Genomic DNA, 18,019 nt, shown 5'->3' on the forward strand with positions numbered 1-18,019 from the left:
CAGAAATAAAGGCATGTAAATACATTTCTGTCTGTCTCTTTCCCCTCCCTGGAAAACCTTGCACTTAACATGAGTAACTTCTTTCCTGCAATTTCTTAGGTGGAAATAACAAATATTGGAAAGGAAGAAACGAGGTACACCTTTTCCCTCAAACTTTTGGAGGAGGTTAAAGTGGGAAATCCCAAGGGAGATTTTGCTTATCTGAGCTTCAATTCAGCAGGTGAGACTGGATTTTCACAGGGCACAGCTACAAAACAATGATAGAAAGTTCTCCAAAGTTCTTTTCAATTGTTTTTATTGATTTTTCCAGATTATTACAAGTCATTGCCAAATTAATTCAATTCAGTACAATTTCCAAAACATGCGCCCGGTGCGGCCGGCCCCCCCTGCACCCCCCACGCTACGCCACTGATTGTAGTACATAATCATTCACTTCTTTCAAAGCCAGCATCCATCTGTTGCAATAGGACAGAGCTCACTCAACGTGCTAGTTAATCTCAACCCCAGCAAACCCTGCACTTAACTTGAGCAGCTGCTTTCTTCCCATTTCTTAGGTGTAAATAACTGATAACACAAAGGAAGAAGGGAGATAGACCATTTCCCTCAACCTTTGGAGGTCTGGGGGCTTCATTTCACCCCTTAGTCCTGCTCCTGAAAGCTTGGCAGATGTGGAGTATTTGCTCAGACACGGCCATGACTTAAAAATCAACCTTTTAAAGAAATGGTATTGCAGTGCTGAAAAGTCTCAGGAAAGCAATTCCTGTAGTATTTGGCATCTTAGCGAGCCCAGTGCCACTCTGCCAACTGCCTCACTCCCAGCTAACTAATCTGGAAAGCTGTCCTGTAATCTCTGCAAGGACTTCAGTGTCCCCTGAATTAGCAATTCAGCATTTCTGGAAGGGGAAATGATATACTTTTGTATATTAGCCTTAAAAGCATGCATAAGAAAGTACCTTCACTGGTGGGAGCAGCTGAGCTCTCGGGCTGCAGCCTCCAGGTCAAGTCAGCAAGCAGGGCAGAAATGGGGGGGGGGGGGCAGGCTCTCTGGGCCCTGGCATGGCTGTAGCTCTTCAACTCCCCTCCTCACACATAAGCAACCCCCCAGAATTGGGGCTGCCGGCTTCTGAGTCGATCTCTCCACTCATCCCTTCTAGGATCAGGTGCTTAAGGGGCCTCTTCAGACGCTGCAACAGGGTGGCCCCCCAGCAAGGCCCAGAGCAGCCCGTGGCACCAGGTGAGCAAGTGGCCCTCCTTTTTGGGACAGAGGAGGGCAGGAATGGGCATGGGGGGCAGCTAGTGAAAAGATGCAAAGAGCCAGATAGCTGGATCCGACCCAAGGTTCATGTGGGCCAGCGGCTGGAAACCCAATCCACCCAGTGGCCAACCCGTTTTGTGGAGTCTGGTGGAGGAAGCAGGGGGCTGGGCTGGGGGGCATGGCTGGGGGGCAGTTATCTGCCGGAGGGGCACCTTCCCTGGGGAGCCACGTTCTGGGGGAAGGAGGCCAGGATTGACCGCCAAGGCTTGGGATGTCCCTCCCCTGCAGTAGGACTTGGAATCTAGGAGAAAACTCTTGGAATAGCCTTGCCAGGTTCTCAGGGACGGACTCACCTGTCCCCATGTCCTTCTCTTTGCAGATGTGCTGCGGTTGCACATCCCTCCCCCAGGGGTGAGTATTGGAGAAAACCAGAGCAGGGACTCAGACCTGCCCTCCTTGCCCCCCCACTCTGCACTCTCGGATGTGGAGAAGCCCTCCCTTCGTGAGGAACTGACAGCCTGACTTTTGCCTTTCAGCTGCTGAAGGAAGATCAGCTGTACCTGCTGGAGGTGATCCAGAACTGCCAGGCAGCTCAGCTCAGGGGGCTCTGAACCCCAAAGTGCTCCAAGCAGGAGGTGGCCAAAGCCATCCTGGTGAGTGGTGGGAGACCCCCATGGGGAAGTGGAGGTTTGGGGAAGGGGTTGTCCGTCTGCCAGAGAGAAGGGCCCTACTGGCCCAGGTTCACATATCCTGTTTGAAAGGGGAATCATCTTAGGGACTTCTTGTGAAAATCTGGGTCAGGAATGCTGTTCCTGGAATGGACAAACACACAAGACGTAACCGGCTGTGCATTCACATAAACAATACTCTTCTATATATTCTTATCACAATATCAAATGTTTATCTTGCACATAAACAACACATGAAGTGCAATAATATAGACAAGAGCCAGGGACTCTGTGGTGGGGGCAGTGGAGGGCCACTTTGGCCCAGACTGGCCCCTGACCCAGAGACGCTCTTTCCTCCCGCAGGACCTCAGATGTTACGCCCTTTGGGAAAGTGGGGAGGAACAGAAACTAGCGGCCAACAGCATCCCTTCTCTGCTGGCGTTTGCCCGAAGGTTCCCCCATCTCAGAGCAAGTAGATTCAGTCCTTTCATCACTTCCATCTCCCCAAGAGGCTCCCAAGGCTACTCATCCTCTGCAGTTGATAACAGACCTGACTAAAAAAAGGGCTTCCTCTTCTGGTGACACCAGAGAATTCCAGAAGACATTAACCCTTTCCATAGCATTATGGATGCACGATTCCCACAGACAAGTTTCTTGGCAAGACAAGGGCCTTCTCTGGCCACTTGGGTGTCCTCCTCAGCATCTCCAAAGAAGGATCTGGGTTGAAAAAACTGCAGCAAAGGGGGGGGGGCAACCCAGGCTAATGTGGGGGGGGCTGTCTAGATAGGAAAGCAAGACCCAGAGACAGTTGTGGGAGACCCAGAGACCGGCTTTCTCTGTGCTGGAGCCAAAGCTGCGCCAGATGGAGAAGCCAGACCTGCTGTGAGCCCCTCCATCCTACACTCTGGTTGAATTTGTGAGTAAATAAAACTAGATATCATAAAGACACCACACTCTACGCTGACCTTCATTCCAAGGAAATTGGATCTTTGGTCAGCGCCTGGGAGCCCTGGAATCTCACACTCAGAGACAGGGGTAGTTTACAAATACAAAACACGAACACGCACAATCATTTCTGCCTGTGTTCCTAACACACAACCAGGTGTGAAGGGTGCATTGCATGCTTTAGCAACAGTCCTCATGTAAATGAGGAAATGCAACCTCCATTGACTCAAAGAAGCAACAAGGGAATCAGTTCCGGTGTCCCAGGAGGTCTGTGGGGCCCTTCAAGAAAGAGGAGCCATTTCTGCGCCCTGAGACCCCAAAAGGTCAGCAGACCTCCCTGCGAATCCTGCGGAGCTGAGCTCCTCCTCCCGTCTTCTCCAGGGCCAGTTCCCATTTTCTGCATGGGCGGTCTGCCTGCTTTGCCCTGCACCAGCCACAGGCACCAAGCTTCTCTCCTTGCCTGCCCACCCCCCATATCTGCCCCAGATGAACCCCAAGAGACAGTAGTTTATTTTTTTTCTCCTGGCCCTAATCGCAGTCTTTCTGCAACCTGGTGCCCTCCAGGTCTTTGGGCTCCAACTCCCATCAGCCCCAGCATCGTCGGGGGTGGGGTGGGAGTGGCGTGGCTAATGGTATTTGTTGTCCAGAGGGGACCACGTTTCAGAAAGCCAAAGCACTGCAATAAATCAGTCTGAAAAGATAGTTTTTTTCCCTTCCCATTTATTGCTTCCTTAAAAGCTATAACGTGCATAAAAAATAATTACAAATATAAAGGGAAAACCTAAAATATTCTATCCCGTTTTTTTCTGCATTCTTTATTGCATTCTTAAATCTCACTGTATAGTGATGTGTCTTCCCCAAAATTAAGATGAAACAGACATGAAGATGACATTCGCCCACTTTGCATACCGCCTTGTATACTTGCTTCATGAACAACAACTGCAGCTTAACGTGAACAAGCGGCATTCTTTGGAACTTCCCTTCCTGGAGAAATGAGCCTGGCTCCCTCCTTGGGGTCTTTTGCCGGCAGCTCAAGACTTCCTTGTCCCAAGAGGCTTTGGGGAAGTGATGGCTTTGCATGAAAGCGCTGGTGGCATGCTGCCTCTATGGGAATGTTCTAAATGCTTACAATATACCAGGTATTTCTATTAATTCCATTAATATGTAATTGTTTCTTAAATTATTACTCTTTTTCCATGGCGTTAGCTGTTTCTGTCTTAAGTGTAAGCTGCCTTGAATCCCTCTCAGGGAGAAAGGCAGGATATCAACAACAACAACAAGAAGAAGAAGAATTTTTGTGCACATTGTCAAAAAGTTATTGCTCCTCCTCCTCTTCTCCTCCCAACTGTGCTGCAGTGAATCAGGCCAGAGTCCAGCTTGCCAGGATCATAGAATGACAGAATTATGAATCAAGCCATCGGTCCATCTACCTCAGGGCGCCCCACACTGACTGGCAGCGACAGCTCTCTGGGGTTTCTCTCCCAGCCTTAGCTGGGGCTGCCAGTGAGGACTGAAGGCAGGACCTTCCTCTGAGCTCTGTCCCTTTGCCACATTGGATCTCTTAGGATCAGAACAAAACACTCAGATTCCGTATCCGAATTCCCACTCAACAGATTGTAGGAATGCAAAATAGAATCGTAGAGCGGGGAGGGACCCTGGGGGTCATCTAGTCCAACCCCCTGCAGGGCAGGATAATCAGGAGACGTTGGAGAAAGGTGCCCTTTTGGAGAACAAGAACTGCAGGATCCTCCTGCGCAGCTCCCGGGTCCGGATGCCGTAAATGACGGGGTTGAGCACCGGGGGCAAAATGACGTAGAGATTGGCAATGAGGATATGTGCATAATGGGGGATGTTGCGTCCGAAGCGGTGGGTGAGGAAGGAGAAGAAGGCAGGAGTGTAGAAGACACAAATCACGGCCACGTGGGAAGCGCAAGTTCCCAGGGATTTGAGCCGGGCCTCTTTGGAGGGGAGCCGGAAAACAGACCGCAAGATCAGCGCATAGGACAGAATAATGAGGACCAAATCTAGCATGAGGAAGGCAATGGTGAAGAGGCCGTAGATGACATTGACCCGGATGTCGGCGCAGGCCAGCTTGGCGATGCCCATGTGCTCGCAGTAGGTGTGGGCAATGATGATGTGGTCGCTGCAAAAGGGCAGGCGGAGAGTCAACAGGGCAATGGGCAGCACCAGCATGGAGGGTCTCAGAGCCACGGCAGCACACATCCAGGCGATCCGTGGCTTGGTCAGGATGGTGGTGTATCTCAGAGGGTCGCAGATGGCCACGTACCTGTCAAAGGCCATGGCTAGCAGCACGGCAGACTCCATCCCCGTGAAGGTGTGGATGAAGAACATCTGGGCGAGGCAGGAGCCAAAGCTCATCTCCCCGAGGCCAAACCAGAAGATGGCCAGCATCTTGGGCAGAGTGGAGGTGGAGAGGCCCAGGTCGATGGTTGAGAGGAAAGAGAGGAAGAAGAACATGGGCTGGTGGAGGCTGGCTTCCGTTTTGATGATGAAGAGGATGGTACAATTACCCAGGAGAGCGACGACGTAGCCGAGGCAGAAGGGGATGGAGATCCAGGAGTGGAGAGCTTCCAGCCCCGGGACCCCCAGCAAGATGCACATGGGGGAATGAAAGTGGGTGGCATTAGACAGTGGCATTCTCCTCCTGCCTCTGGCCAGGTGTGGGTCACTTCATCCCTGCCAAGAAAAAAGAAACTAGACTAGATTACCCCTCGGGTCCCATCCAACTCTACAGATCTATGATTCTATGATTATTGCAGACATGGAAAGGGTTACAGGTGCAGGAGTGTGAAATGTCTGCGTCTCAGCTTTTGCACATAACCTCCAGTTGCCTTGGCAACCAGTCTTCCGTGAGGGGCCACTGGCATCCCTTCCTACATCTTTCTCCCTGGCTTGTCAAAACACCCTAGCAAAACACCCTGAGTCCTTCTAGGGTCAGATAAGGCCGGGATTCAGTGCAGGAGGAAGGCATGAGAACTGCAGAAGGCAGGCACACAGGAATCAAAACGTTCATTGGTACATTCTCTCTCTCACACACACACACTCTCTCTCTCTCAAAAAAAGGTTAAATGCACAGCATTGGAAGAGTTAGAACAAAGTCTGTATCAGGAATCAGGAATTTTTTTACGTCACAAGCAACTGGCATTCAGATGCATCGTGTCCTCCCCATGTGGAGGCAGAGAAGAGCCATTCTGGCGAGAGTGAACCCTCTCACCTGCAGAACCACAGGGAGGTCTGTCAATCACCAGGAGAGCATCTGCTTCACATGCAGGTCTGGTCCTCAGCAACTCCAGGCCGGGGGCTGGAGAGACTCCCTGCCTGAGACCCTGAAAAGCCACCGCAGCCACTGCGGTCCACCTCTAGGTTAAGGTGTCGTTCGGCTCAGCCTAAGGCAGCTTCTTCTGCTCCTGAGCTTCCTGGCGGAGTTTTGCAAGCAGCTGCATCCTGCGCAGAGCATCGCTCTGAGGCCACCTGGCTGAGCGGGAAGCAGCCTTTATGGTGTCTCTGTGGAGAACGAGGGAGGGGGCATCTCAAGGGGCTGTTCAGAGACATTTTCCATCCCAAACAGGTCCATTGCACCAAGGTATGCCCAGCTGTGGGGCATCTCTCCAAGGCCACTGGGTCGGGGGACAATGGACAGCATTAATCATTGAGTCCCTCCAGCACAGTGCTGCCCCCCCCCCAGGGTTTGATGACCACAGGGCTGGGGAATCTGTGGCCCTCCGGGTATCCATGCAACCCATCTCCCACCATCCCTGACCACGAGCTGCGCTGTTTGGGACTGAGGGAAGTCAAAGTCCCAATATATCTGGAGGACCACGGTGTCCCCATCCTGGGCTACAGCCTCTAACTCCAGCGAGTCCAAGTGGAAGAAGAGAGGAAGGCTAGCCTGGATTTGAATTGTTTGAAGTTTCAGGCTAGCCGTCCTCTCTTCTTCCACCTGGAAGAGGGAAGAGGTGTCTGCAAGGATGCAACAGAAGAAGCTCCTCCATCCCTTTTGGGGTCTATGCCTCTGGAGCAGCAGAAAAACAAGGTTGCTCCATCTTTTATGAAACAACCCTTCAGATACTTGAAAATAGCCATCATAGAATCATAGAATTGTAGAGCTGGAAGGGACCCACAGAGGTCATCCAGCCTGACCCCCCTGTGATGCAGGAATCTCAACTGAAACACCCATGGCAAATGGCCACCCAACCACTGCTTTAAAACCTCCAAGGGAGGAGAGTTCCACTGCCGAACAGCTCTTAATCCAGCAAAAGCGTGTGCATTAGGGTTCCACCTCCATCGGAAGCCTCTGGTTCCTGCCTCCCTGTTCCCCAACGCTGCCCCTTGCCTTGGCAGGGAGACACACAGCCCTGGTCAGGCATCCCTGAGTCCCTTCGGGATTTCTCATCAGAAATTGTTCCAGGGGAGACAGGAAGCCAGAAGGACTGACTAAGGGATGGCGTAAAAGTGTCTCCTCTGCAGAGGCTCATTCCAGTTGCTCTGCCCACACCCAGACAATTCTTCCGCTCAAAGGCTGAGTGTGAGCCCAGGAATAGAGATATCTCCCCCATCAAGGCACTTAGAGCACAGATGTCAAGGAAATAAACAACTACCAGACTTTTAGAAGACATCTGAAGGCAGCCCTGTTGAGGGAAGTTCTTAATGCTTGACTGTCTTGTGGTTTTATAAATTGTTGAGAAAGCCGCCTAGAGTAGCTCAGGCAACCCTGTCTGATGGGTGGGGTACAAATAAAAAGATGGTGATGCTCCATGTCTCTTTTAGTTGAGATTCTTTAGTTGAGTTGCTTTAGCTGAGATTCCTGCACTGCCGGGGGTTGGACTAGATGGCCCTCAGGGTCCCTTCCAACTCCACAGTTCTGTGGTTCTATGATTCCTTCTCCAGGGCAAAGACCAAGGCAAGTGCTTCTGAAGTAGCCAGTAATTTAAGAATTCTGAAGTCCTCAGCTGAGTAGCACATTTTATTTGTTGCTGTTGTTGTTGTTTAGCCATTTAGTCGTGTCCGACTCTTCGTGACCCCATGGACCAGAGCATGCCAGGCACTCCTGCCTTCCACTGCCTCCCGCAGTTTGGCCAGACTCATGCTGGTAGCTTCGAGAACACCGTCCCACCATCTCGTCCTCTGTCATCCCCCTCTCCTTGTGCCCTCCATCTTTCCCAACATCAGGGTCTTTTCCAGGGAGTCTTCTCTTCTCATGAGGTGGCCAAAGTATTGGAGCCTCAGCTTCAGGATCTGTCCTTCCAGGGAGCACTCAGGGCTGATTTCCTTCAGAATGGATCGGTTTGATCTTCTTGCAGTCCATGGGACTCTCAAGAGTCTCCCCCAGCACCATAATTCAAAAGCATCCATTCTTCGGCGATCAGCCTTCTTTATGGTCCAGCTCTCACTTCCATACATCACTACTGGGAAAACCATGGCTTTAACTATACGGACCTTTGTTGGCAAGGTGACGTCTCTACTTCTCAAGATGCTGTCTAGGCCTGTCATTGCCCTTCTCCCAAGAAGCAGGCGTCTCTTAATTTTGTGGCTGCTGTCACCATCTGCAGTGATCATGGAGCCCAAGAAAGTAATATCTCTCACTGCCTCCATTTCTTCCCCTTCTATTTGCCAGGAGGTGAGGGGACCAGTGGTCATGATCTTTGTTTTTTTGATGTTGAGCTTCAGCACCTTTTATTAGAACCATCCCAAAAGTCACCAGCCGTTTGAGGTCTCCATGGTCTCCAACTTGGGAGGCTGTGAAAGAGGATTAGACAAATTCAGGGGGGAGGAGAGGGGTCTTGGGGGCCAATAGTGCTAAGGAAGTATCAAAACTTGGGGTTTCCCAACTTTTTTGGCCCTGCGGGTCCAAAATTGGTCAGGTTCAAGCAAGAGACCACAGCCCAGTTAAAGAAGCCAAACAGCGGCTATTAAGCCTGATCATTTATTTGTTGCAACTACCAGTAATTTCCTAAGCAAGCAAAGAAGAACCCAGAGCAAAATGTTACATCCAATTCAAATGTTCCCATGATTTCCCATATAACATTTCAAGAAGCTTAATCGGAGATGTCAGAATCATGTCAGAAAAGAGGTGTGGTGCCAGGTAGAAAGTCCCTGTCCCTCAGGGCTGCAATTATTCATCCGCCTTTCCCCTTCCAAGGAAACATTCCTTTATTATCTTGAATCAGTTGGCACCACTTATTCTTGCTGCACCTGGTGAACTCCCAGCCTGCATTGCGTTTCCCCAATATGCATTGTGAAGGTGATGGGCTTCTGTCTGGCTCTTTGCCATGTGGGCTCTTGCCCAGCCTTGCAAGTCAGGAGGGGGATTGGGGGATTGTGGCTGACCCCGACCCACCCACAGGGCAACGTGAGTCTTCTCCCCTCTTCTCCTCTCTAACATCATTACTACCTTTGGAACTAAATTTTTTTATTATTATTATTTGCTATTTTGGGTGATCTTCAGTGTTTCATAGGGTCCCCTTGCCTTATTCTGATAAGAAAGTCATAAGCATTGGTTCTTGAGCATTTGAACGGGTGCTGTGTGTGTGTGTGTGTGTGTGTGTGTGTGTGCTTTGTTTTGAGTCCCTGCAATGCCTTGCTTGGGTGCCCCTGCTTTTGTCCTTAAATAGCATCAGTTGGCGGCAGCAATGCTTTTAAATACCAGTGGCTAGAAAGGGCAGGAGGGGAGAGCAGCTCTTGTGCTCAGGTTCTGCTTGTTGTTTTCCCCCTTGGGACATCTGGTCGGCCACTGTGAGAACAAGAGGCTGGGCTGGCCGGGCCCTTGGCTTGATCCTTCTGTCTGTTCTTCCCCAGAAGCTGCAGCAGAACCCCAGGATCCAGATGAAAAAGGCGGACCAGGGAGGTCCACTCAGCCTCCCTGCTGATGGAGACGCATCTGTGGTAGCTGCTGGTGTGAGAATGTTGTGGATAGTGGGAGAGGATGTATTGATTCAATATTATCCTTCCTCACTCAAGCTAGTGAGCTGGTAGCAGAGCACATTCCCTAGTACACAGCAGGAAACTAGTTGACAGATTCGTTAAGGTAAAGGTAAAGGTACCCCTGCCCGTACGGGCCAGTCTTGACAGACTCTAGAGTTGTGCGCTCATCTCACTTAAGAGGCCGGGGGCCAGCGCTGTCCGGAGACACTTCCGGGTCACGTGGCCAGCATGACAAAGCTGCATCTGGCGAGCCAGAGCCGCACACGGAAACGCCGTTTACCTTCCCGCCAGTAAGCGGTCCCTATTTATCTACTTGCACCCGGGGGTGCTTTTGAACTGCTAGGTTGGCAGGCGCTGGGACCAAACGACGAACGACGGGAGCGCACCCCACCGCGGGGATTCGAACTGCCGACCATGCGATCGGCAAGTCCTAGGCGCTGAGGTTTTACCCACAGCGCCACCCACGTCCCGACAGATTCGTTAGAACAATATAAATTGAGCAATCTAGTCTGGCTTGTCCAGATTGGATTGCTCCTGGTAAATTCCCCTTTAGTTCCCTCTTAAAAAGAATGATGACACAACAGTCTTCTTTTAAAAGTAATGATAAGCATGTTCCAGCAGCCTTAAGGCTTTTCAAGGCAAAATCCGTTTCCCAACTCCTGTACGCTGCAAATGTCTGGCATAATGAGGACCTGCCTGAGCTAGAAGGCTTTCAGGCAAAATTTCTACGATCTCTGCTGCAGGTACCCAACTGTGTCCCCAACTCCGTACTTCTGTTAGAAGCTGGTGAATGCCCAATTTCAACTAAAGCGTGGTGGTCTGCCCTAAAACATTGGCTCAGGATTTCAGTGTTTGACCCAGGGAAGGGTTTGTACCAACACCTGACCAATGAGGAGTTTGTCAGCAAATGGCAGAAAACCATGGCTAGAAAAGCCACCTCTATTGGTCTGCCACACCCCAACTGTATTACCTGGGTTAAGAAGGCGCCCTAAAGACGTTAAAGCAAAGATTATGGGATAATACAAACAGTGACTTGTGATCTCCATCACACACAGTCTGTAGTCCACTGGCAGTAGGAGTACAATATGGGCATGTCTTTAAGTTAACATCTTACATTAAAAACCTGACAGTACCAAACTATCGGAGGCTTTTCACCAAAGCCAGACTAAACGTCTTTCCTTCTGCAGTGCTGGATGGCAGGTTGAGAGGAGTTTCCTACCAGGACAGACTTTGCTCGTGTGCTCAAGACATCGATTCTATAAAACATATTTTGCTGCACTGTGCAAAATACGAGCAAGCCAGGGCTGAACTGATACTACCCTTGCTGGTACCTTTCCTGGGAAAAACAGAGGCTCACTATGTCAGGTTCTATTGGAAGACTGGACAAACGCTAGAACATTAGCAGTGGTGAAGTTTTTATCGGTGGTTGCAAGAACCAATGATCCCCATCTTTAAGTCTGAGCGAAATGCTTGTTTAACCTGGAGGTAGGCTGTATGAATTGTGCATTGCTTTGTAACGATTTGTTGGGTCTCTGGACTGTAATAAAGATTGATGATGATAAGCTTTGCTTACATTCAGTTCACAGTATGGTCCTGAAGGCAGGCTTGCTTGAGCTTTTAGTTACAGTTACAGAGAAAGGTGTGGCTTCATCCTCTGTGAGGGATGAGCCCATGCGCTGCTGGCTGAGAGCCGGCAGACAGCAGAAGGCAAAATGGAGAGGAGGGATCAAGAGAGAGCAGCATAAGAGGAAGATGGCTGCGTGACCAGCCCCTTTGTAGGGTCTGCCAGGGTCACACCTATCTACCTGGTCACATGCAGGGGGAGAATGCTCCAGACCAGGTGTGACAGGAAGTCTTCCCGGCTGGAGCAACATTCCCCTGTGTGTCCACTCTGGGCAAATAGGAAACATTGTATTTGACTGCTTTGATGTTACTTCCCACACTGGGAGAGGTCCGCCTTTTCCTCCCTGTGCAGTGATACGGAAGGGGGGGGGGCATGTCTTCTTCACCTTCTTCTTCGCTACAATATATCCATTTATCTCCGAGTCCAATTGTCAATGTCAAAAGGGACTAAAATCTATAAAATTCATAGAAAATCAACGTGCCAATTTGCTCAATTTCTCTAGGACTCCATGACACCTCCCCTGTCCTCCATAATTCCTCAAGCAAGGTGTCAAGACCCTAATCCTGTCAAATCACTCTGCCAAGCCTTTCCTCTGGGCAATGCCAGGTGACAGACTATGCATACATGGACCATTGTCTTCTCATCACTGGTACTCAGGATGTGCTTATCTGCGCATATCTCCAGCTCTGCATATTCCCCCCTCCCTCCTCCATATGTTAATCCTGTGTAACCCAACCACTCCTTAATGTATTCATGATGTAACCTGTGTAACCCAACCTCTCCTTAATGTATTCATGATGTAACTGGGATGTATTTTGCACTGTATTCTGGGACATGGAGGGAAGTTTCAAAAGTTCATGTCACCCCTTTCTTGCGGTTCAATCTCGCCTTGAACCTGTTGCGCAATAAACTTGGATCTTCTGCATCTTGCTCCTGTCTCCGGCTGAGCTCATTTTCCTCCGCAGGGACCCGCGGACCTAGTCCGACGAGCTGGGTGGCAGAGCAGCCTCGCACCCAGATTTTACCATAACAGCAGAGATGTGCAACACCAGCTTCGCCTGCCTTCCTCTTTCCTCCTGGTCGGGATCCTGGGGCTGGAGTCCCTTGACGTCTGACTCTCCATCCCTTTCGGCTGCGTGAACCTCACAGCCTTGCTGGGGAAGGTCTCCCTCCTGCTCGTCTCTCCAACCTCCACCAGCCCATGTTCCTCGTCCTTGCCATCCTGGCCCTGACCCACCTGGGCGTCTCCACCTCCATTATGCCCAAGCTACTGGGCATCTTCTGCCTCGGCACCAGGGAGACCAGCCTGAAGGCCTGCCTGGCCCAGACGTTCTTCCTGCACACCTTAATTGCCACAGAGTCGGGTGTCCGGCTAGCCATGGTCTTCGACCACCACGTGGCCATCAGCACCCCACTCAGGTACGGAGCCATCCTCACTCCCCTCTGGTGCTGGCCCTGAGAGTGGTGCTGACCATGGTGCCCTCCCAAGGCAGCCCAGCGCAAGGCCCTTGGCACCTGTCATTCCCACAGCACCATCACCCTCAGTTTCTGCATCTCTGGGCTCTACTCTTTCCTGACATCATCCTCTCCATCCTCTGCCTCTTGGTGCCCCCATGCTCAGCCCCATCATTTAGGGGGCCAAGACCAAGCAGATATGGACCAGGCTGCTGTTCTTGCAGGCAAAAGCAAAACTCTGAAGCTCCTACCCAGCGGTGGGTGAGAGGAAGAGAGAGGCATTGGGACACGTACCCCCCAAAAAGGAGACAAAGATTTCATGGAACAGAACTGTAGACTTCAAAGGGACCTCAAGGGTCATCATGCTCAACTCCACTTCCTGCTTTGTTCCTGAACAAGGATCCCAGTAATCTACCTTTGAAAATGAAGCCTTCTCAGGACAAAATGTGTCTTGGCCTCTGATGGTCACCAGCCTAGATGGATTAGACAAATTCATGGAAGAGGAGAGGGCTATCGGTGGCTATTAACCAGGGTGACCATCCACAGTCGGAGACAGCCATGGTTCTGAAGACCAACTGCTGGAAGCCACAGGAAGGGAGAGTTGCTCTTGTGCCCTCGGATCCTGCCTGCGGGTGGTTTCCATCTGGTTGGCCGCTGTGGGAAGAACAGGATGCTGGCCTAGGTGGGCCATTGGCCTCATCCAGGAGGCTACACCCCCACCTCCCAAACCAGCTACTTGTATTTACCAGAACATGCACATATTCTGCACAATTTGCATGCTCAACAAGGTGCGCAATAATCACATTCACATCGTTAAATTAATGCCCCTTCTAGTTATCTCTGGCTATCTCCTGCTTGGACTACTGCAATGCTCTCTACGTGGGGCTACCTTTGAAGGTGACCCGGAAACTACAATGCAGAATGCAGAATGCGGCAACTAGACTGGTGACTGGGAGCGGCCGCTGAGACCACATAACACCGGTCTTGAAAGACCTACATTGGCTCCCAGTACGTTTCCGAGCACAATTCAAAGTGTTGGTGCTGACCTTTCAAGCCCTAAACGGCCTCGGTCCAGTATACCTGAAGGAGCGTCTCCACCCCCATTGTTCTGCCTGGACACTGAGGTCCAGCTCCGAGGGCCTTCTGGCGGTTCCCTCACTGCGAGAAGTCAAGTTACAGGGAACCAGGCAGAGGTCCTTCTCGGTAGTGGCGTCTGCCCTGTGGAACACCCTCCCACCAGATGTCAAAGAGAGAAACAACTACCAGACTTTTAGAAGACATCTGAAGGCAACCCTGCTTAGGGAAGCTTTTAATGTTTAATAGGTTATTGTATTTTGGTGTTCTGTTGGAAGCCACCCAGAGTGGCTGGGGAAACCCAGCCAGATGGGCGGGGTATAAATAATAAATTATTATCATTATTATCATTATAGTTGGGCTGAGCAGAACCGGAATGTCAAGCAGCAGAGCTGAGTCAAAGGTTTCCCCTCCCTCAAAAGGAGTCACGCACAGTTCCTTGGAAAGAGGTGGGTGGCAGAGACTGGCAGGTTTTAGCCTCAGGGAAGCGGGTGTTTCCCCAGGTTCTTCCTTCCTTGTGCATCTCAGGAGTGCCTCTGTCTCTTCTAGGCAAGCCATAATTGGGAGAATTACTAAGGTGAAGGTGAAGGACCCCTGGACAGTTAAGTCCAGTCGTAGATGACTCTAGGGTTGCGGTGCTCATCCCGCTTTCAGGCCAAGGGAGCTGGTGTTTGTCCACAGACAATTTTCTGGGTCATGTGGTCAGCAGGACTTAACTGCTACTGGTGCATGGAGGACTGTGGTGCCCCTTCTTCCCCAGGGAATGCGACCGTTGAGGTCTGCTATGGCCTCGCAAGGGGTTGCGATGGGATTTGGGAGCAGGCAGCCCCCTTCTCCTTGCCAGCAGCAGTTCCCTCCTCTGTCAGAGATGGGATGTGTCTCCTCCTGCCAGAGTTTGATGAGCAATGCTCCGTCCCACATGACGCCAGCCTTGGCTGTCAGCCACCTCTGCACCCGATGTTGCCCAAAAAGAGGTGGGGGCTGCCTGAGAATAAAAGGTGTGTTCCCCGTCCCTCCCTCCTTCGACTCTCCTGCTTCAGACCTGCTGCACATCTTCCTTCAGAGCCACCATGAGTCTTGGAGGATTATCGCCCACCAAACCGACCACTCCTGAGATTCAGGCAATCGCTGACCAGGTGAGCTGCCCTCTCCCCACAGATTCCTCTCCCCCTCCACCACCACCACCAGCCAGAGAGAGGCTCTGGGGCTCTGCCTCTTCTGCAGACAGAGTAGAGGTGGGGAAGTCTGGCTTCCAGCCTCATTGCACTAAGGCTTTTCTTGACTCACTGTGGAAAATGACGGCCGTGTTGAGGCCTGTTTCTCAAGGATTCCCAAATGTCAACGCTAGCTGTACATGTGAAAAGGATCTAGGGGTCTTAGTGGACCACAAGCTCAACATGAGTCCACAGTGTGACGCAGCAGCAAAAAAGGCTAATTCTATTCCAGGCTGCATCCACAGAAGTCTAGTGTCCAGATTAAGGGAAGTCATAGTCCTGCTCTCTTCTGCCTTGGTCAGACCACACCTGGAACACTGCGTCCACTTCTGGGCACCACAGCTTAAGAAGGATGTTGACAAACTGGAAGGTGTGCAGAGGAAGGAGACCAGGGTGATCAAGGGTCTGGAAACAAAACCTTTCAAAGAAGCGGTTGAAGGAGCCAAGTATGTTTAGCCTGGAAAAGAGGAGACTGAGAGAAGATATGGTAGCCATCTTCAAATATCTTATGTGCTGTCACACGCAAGAGGGAGCAAGCTTGTTTTCGCCTGCTTTGGGGGTTAGGACATGGGTAGGCAAACTAAGGCCTGGGGGCCAGATCTGGCCCAATTGCCTTCTAAATCTGGCCCACAGACGGTCTGGGAATCAGCGTGTTTTTACATTAGTAGAATGTGTCCTTTTATTTAAAATGCATCTCTAGGTTATTTGTGGGGCATAGGAATTCATTCATTTTTCTTCTTCAAATATAGCCTGGCCCCCCAGAAGGTCTGAGGGGTAGTGGACCGGCCCCCTGCTGAAAAAGTTCGCTGACCCCTGGGTTAGGACTTGAACCAATGGCTTCAAGTTACCAGAAAAGAGATTTTGGTTTTCTGACAGTAAGAGATGTTTGATGGCGGACCAGTCTCCCTGGGGAGACGGCGGACTCTCCTTCCCTGGAGGTCTATAAGCAGAGGCTGGGTGGCCCTCTGTCCTGGATGCTTTAGCTGAGATTCCTGCATTGTGGGGGTTGGACTAGATGCCCCTTGGGGGCCCCTTTCCAACTCTACAAGTCAATGATTCTATGAAAGGCTTTGGGGGCCTTGTGCTCTCCAAGTGTGCAACTCCAACCAGCTCCCGTCCAGGATGGCCAAAGCACTAGGAGGGCATCCAATGGGGAGGGGCTGGTGCCAAAAGCTTTTTTTTCCCCCTCGCCTGTCCCAGGGAACCTCCAGCAGCCTCTTCTGGCCCCCATGAGTGAGCCAAGCCTCTCTCCTCCCACCCTCAGCTTCCTGCTGCCACAACCCTCAGCCTTTGCCTTCTTCCCGCAGGTGAAATGTCAGCTGGAAGCAAAAGTGAACCAGGCATTCAACCTCTTTGAGGTTACTGAGTTCAGGACTCAGGTGGTGGCTGGCACCAACTACTTCCTCAAGGTCAGTGGCCCTTTCCTGGCTGGTTTATTTATTGCATCTCTATATCAGCTTTTCCTCCAAGGACCTCCAGGGGGCAGGCAAGGCTCTCACCTTGCTAAGAGACGCCAGGCCGTTTTGAGACATTCTCCAAGGAGAATCTGAGTATGGTAAATCTTAGGAATAAATTTCTGAGGGCAAGAGACGTCTGACAGCAATGGACTCCCATGGAAAGTGATGGCCTCGCTTTCCCTGGAGGTTTTTAAACAGATGTCGGATGGATATACAACACAGCACAACACAACATTTTTATTAAGTGTCCAACAATATTTCAAAGCATTTATCATCATATACATAGCAGGTGGCGCTGTGGGTTAAACCACAGAGCCTAGGACTTGCTGATCAGAAGGTCAGTGGTTTGAATCCCCGTGACGGGGTGAGCTCCCGTTGCTCGGTCCCTGCACCTGCCAACATAGCAGTTCGAAAGCACGTCAAAGTGCAAGTAGATAAATAGGTACCGCTCCGGCGGGAAGGTAAACGGCGTTTCTGTGTGCTGCTCTGGTTGGCCAGAAGTGGCTCAGTCATGCTGGCCACATGACCAGGAAGCTGTACGCCGGTTCCCTCGGCCACTAAAGCGAGATGAGCGCTGCAACCCCAGAGTCAGCCATGACTGCACCTAATGGCCAGGAGTCCCTTTACCTTTACCTTTACCATGTTTCTTTTTTACTTTCCAACCCTCCTTGCCTGATGTTTGTTTTTCACTCATTTTTATTAGCTGTTTTATAACAGAAATATTTTTATCATCTAAACCCAACCGCCGTTCAATCTTTCGTTCATCCACTGCTCACATTTCAAATCCTGCCCATGACTTCATAAATGGGTGATAATTTGAGAGGTAATCCACCAGCTTTTCCCATTCCTCCTTAAACGCTTTGTAATTACGTCCTCTTAATTTGGCAGTTTATTATTTTTATTTATTGGATTTATATCCTGCCCCATACCCAGAGGTCTCAGGGCGGTTCACAGAACAAAATCTCACCATTTCAGAATATTCCATCTGTTCCACAAGCCATTTCTCCTTCGTTGGTTGTCCTTTCTCTTTCCACTTCTGTACATACAAAGTTCTAGCTTCTAGAGGAACCATCGGTCAGGCGGTCTCTGCTGGTGACACCCTTTCTGTCTTCTTCCCTCCTCCTCCTCACAGGTCCGGTATGCGGAGGACAAATACGCCCACCTTCGTGTGTTCCAGAACCTTTCAGGCGATCTCACGCTCCACGGTTATGAGCTGAACCACACCAGGACGGACCCCATCACCTACTTCTAGCAGCAGTGGAGGGCTTGAGAGCTTTAGGAGCTCCATCAATAAAGACGAGGTCTTGGAAAGAGTCTCTGCCTTTGAGAAGTTGTGCAAGGGGAGGGAGAGGGAATGAGCTGTGGGGTGAGAGAGAGAGAAAGGT

The 18,019-nt window shown here is 50.8% G+C and overlaps 3 protein-coding genes and 1 long non-coding RNA gene across 10 annotated transcripts in view; 2 read left to right on the forward strand and 2 right to left on the reverse strand.

The window, feature by feature from the left end:
* LOC114589761 (uncharacterized) overlaps positions 1–18,019 on the reverse strand; it is a 498,312-nt gene that overhangs the window by 249,229 nt on the left and 231,064 nt on the right. The window lies entirely within an intron of this gene.
* On the forward strand, positions 234–14,412 carry LOC114595257 (uncharacterized). 5 transcript variants are annotated; one of them, XR_013392733.1, is made up of 5 exons: positions 237–1,234; positions 1,635–1,666; positions 1,792–1,908; positions 3,713–4,007; positions 9,685–12,364. It is a non-coding gene; the product is annotated as an uncharacterized LOC114595257 (long non-coding RNA). The 5 variants fall into 5 exon arrangements; XR_013392734.1 differs by having other exon boundaries at positions 3,737–4,007; XR_013392736.1 differs by lacking the exons at positions 3,713–4,007; positions 9,685–12,364 and adding an exon at positions 14,320–14,412 and having other exon boundaries at positions 234–1,234.
* On the reverse strand, positions 4,564–5,589 carry LOC114595180 (olfactory receptor 52E4-like). Its single transcript, XM_028725524.2, has one exon. The coding sequence runs from the start codon at positions 5,524–5,526 to the stop codon at positions 4,564–4,566; it is 963 nt and encodes a 320-aa protein (XP_028581357.2). The 5' UTR covers positions 5,527–5,589.
* On the forward strand, positions 14,389–17,929 carry LOC114595220 (cystatin-A-like). The gene is made up of 4 exons (XM_028725573.2): positions 14,389–14,412; positions 15,004–15,099; positions 16,485–16,586; positions 17,767–17,929. The coding sequence occupies exons 2-4, from the start codon at positions 15,034–15,036 to the stop codon at positions 17,884–17,886; spliced, it is 288 nt and encodes a 95-aa protein (XP_028581406.1). The 5' UTR covers positions 14,389–14,412; positions 15,004–15,033; the 3' UTR covers positions 17,887–17,929.

The sequence above is a fragment of the Podarcis muralis genome, chromosome 4, assembly GCF_964188315.1.
Source record: "Podarcis muralis chromosome 4, rPodMur119.hap1.1, whole genome shotgun sequence".
NCBI classification, from domain to species: Eukaryota; Metazoa; Chordata; class Lepidosauria; order Squamata; family Lacertidae; genus Podarcis; species Podarcis muralis.

What these genes read in the sequence shown, in the direction of transcription:
- LOC114595180 (XM_028725524.2), bottom strand. Translation starts at nt 5,526, where the DNA reads ATGCCACTGTCTAATGCCACCCACTTTCATTCCCCCATGTGCATCTTG.
- LOC114595220 (XM_028725573.2), top strand. Translation starts at nt 15,034, where the DNA reads ATGAGTCTTGGAGGATTATCGCCCACCAAACCGACCACTCCTGAGATT. An exon ending in TTCAGGCAATCGCTGACCAG is followed by an intron (nt 15,100 to 16,484) that starts GTGAGCTGCCCT and finishes TTCTTCCCGCAG; the next exon opens with GTGAAATGTCAGCTGGAAGC. An exon ending in GCACCAACTACTTCCTCAAG is followed by an intron (nt 16,587 to 17,766) that starts GTCAGTGGCCCT and finishes TCCTCCTCACAG; the next exon opens with GTCCGGTATGCGGAGGACAA.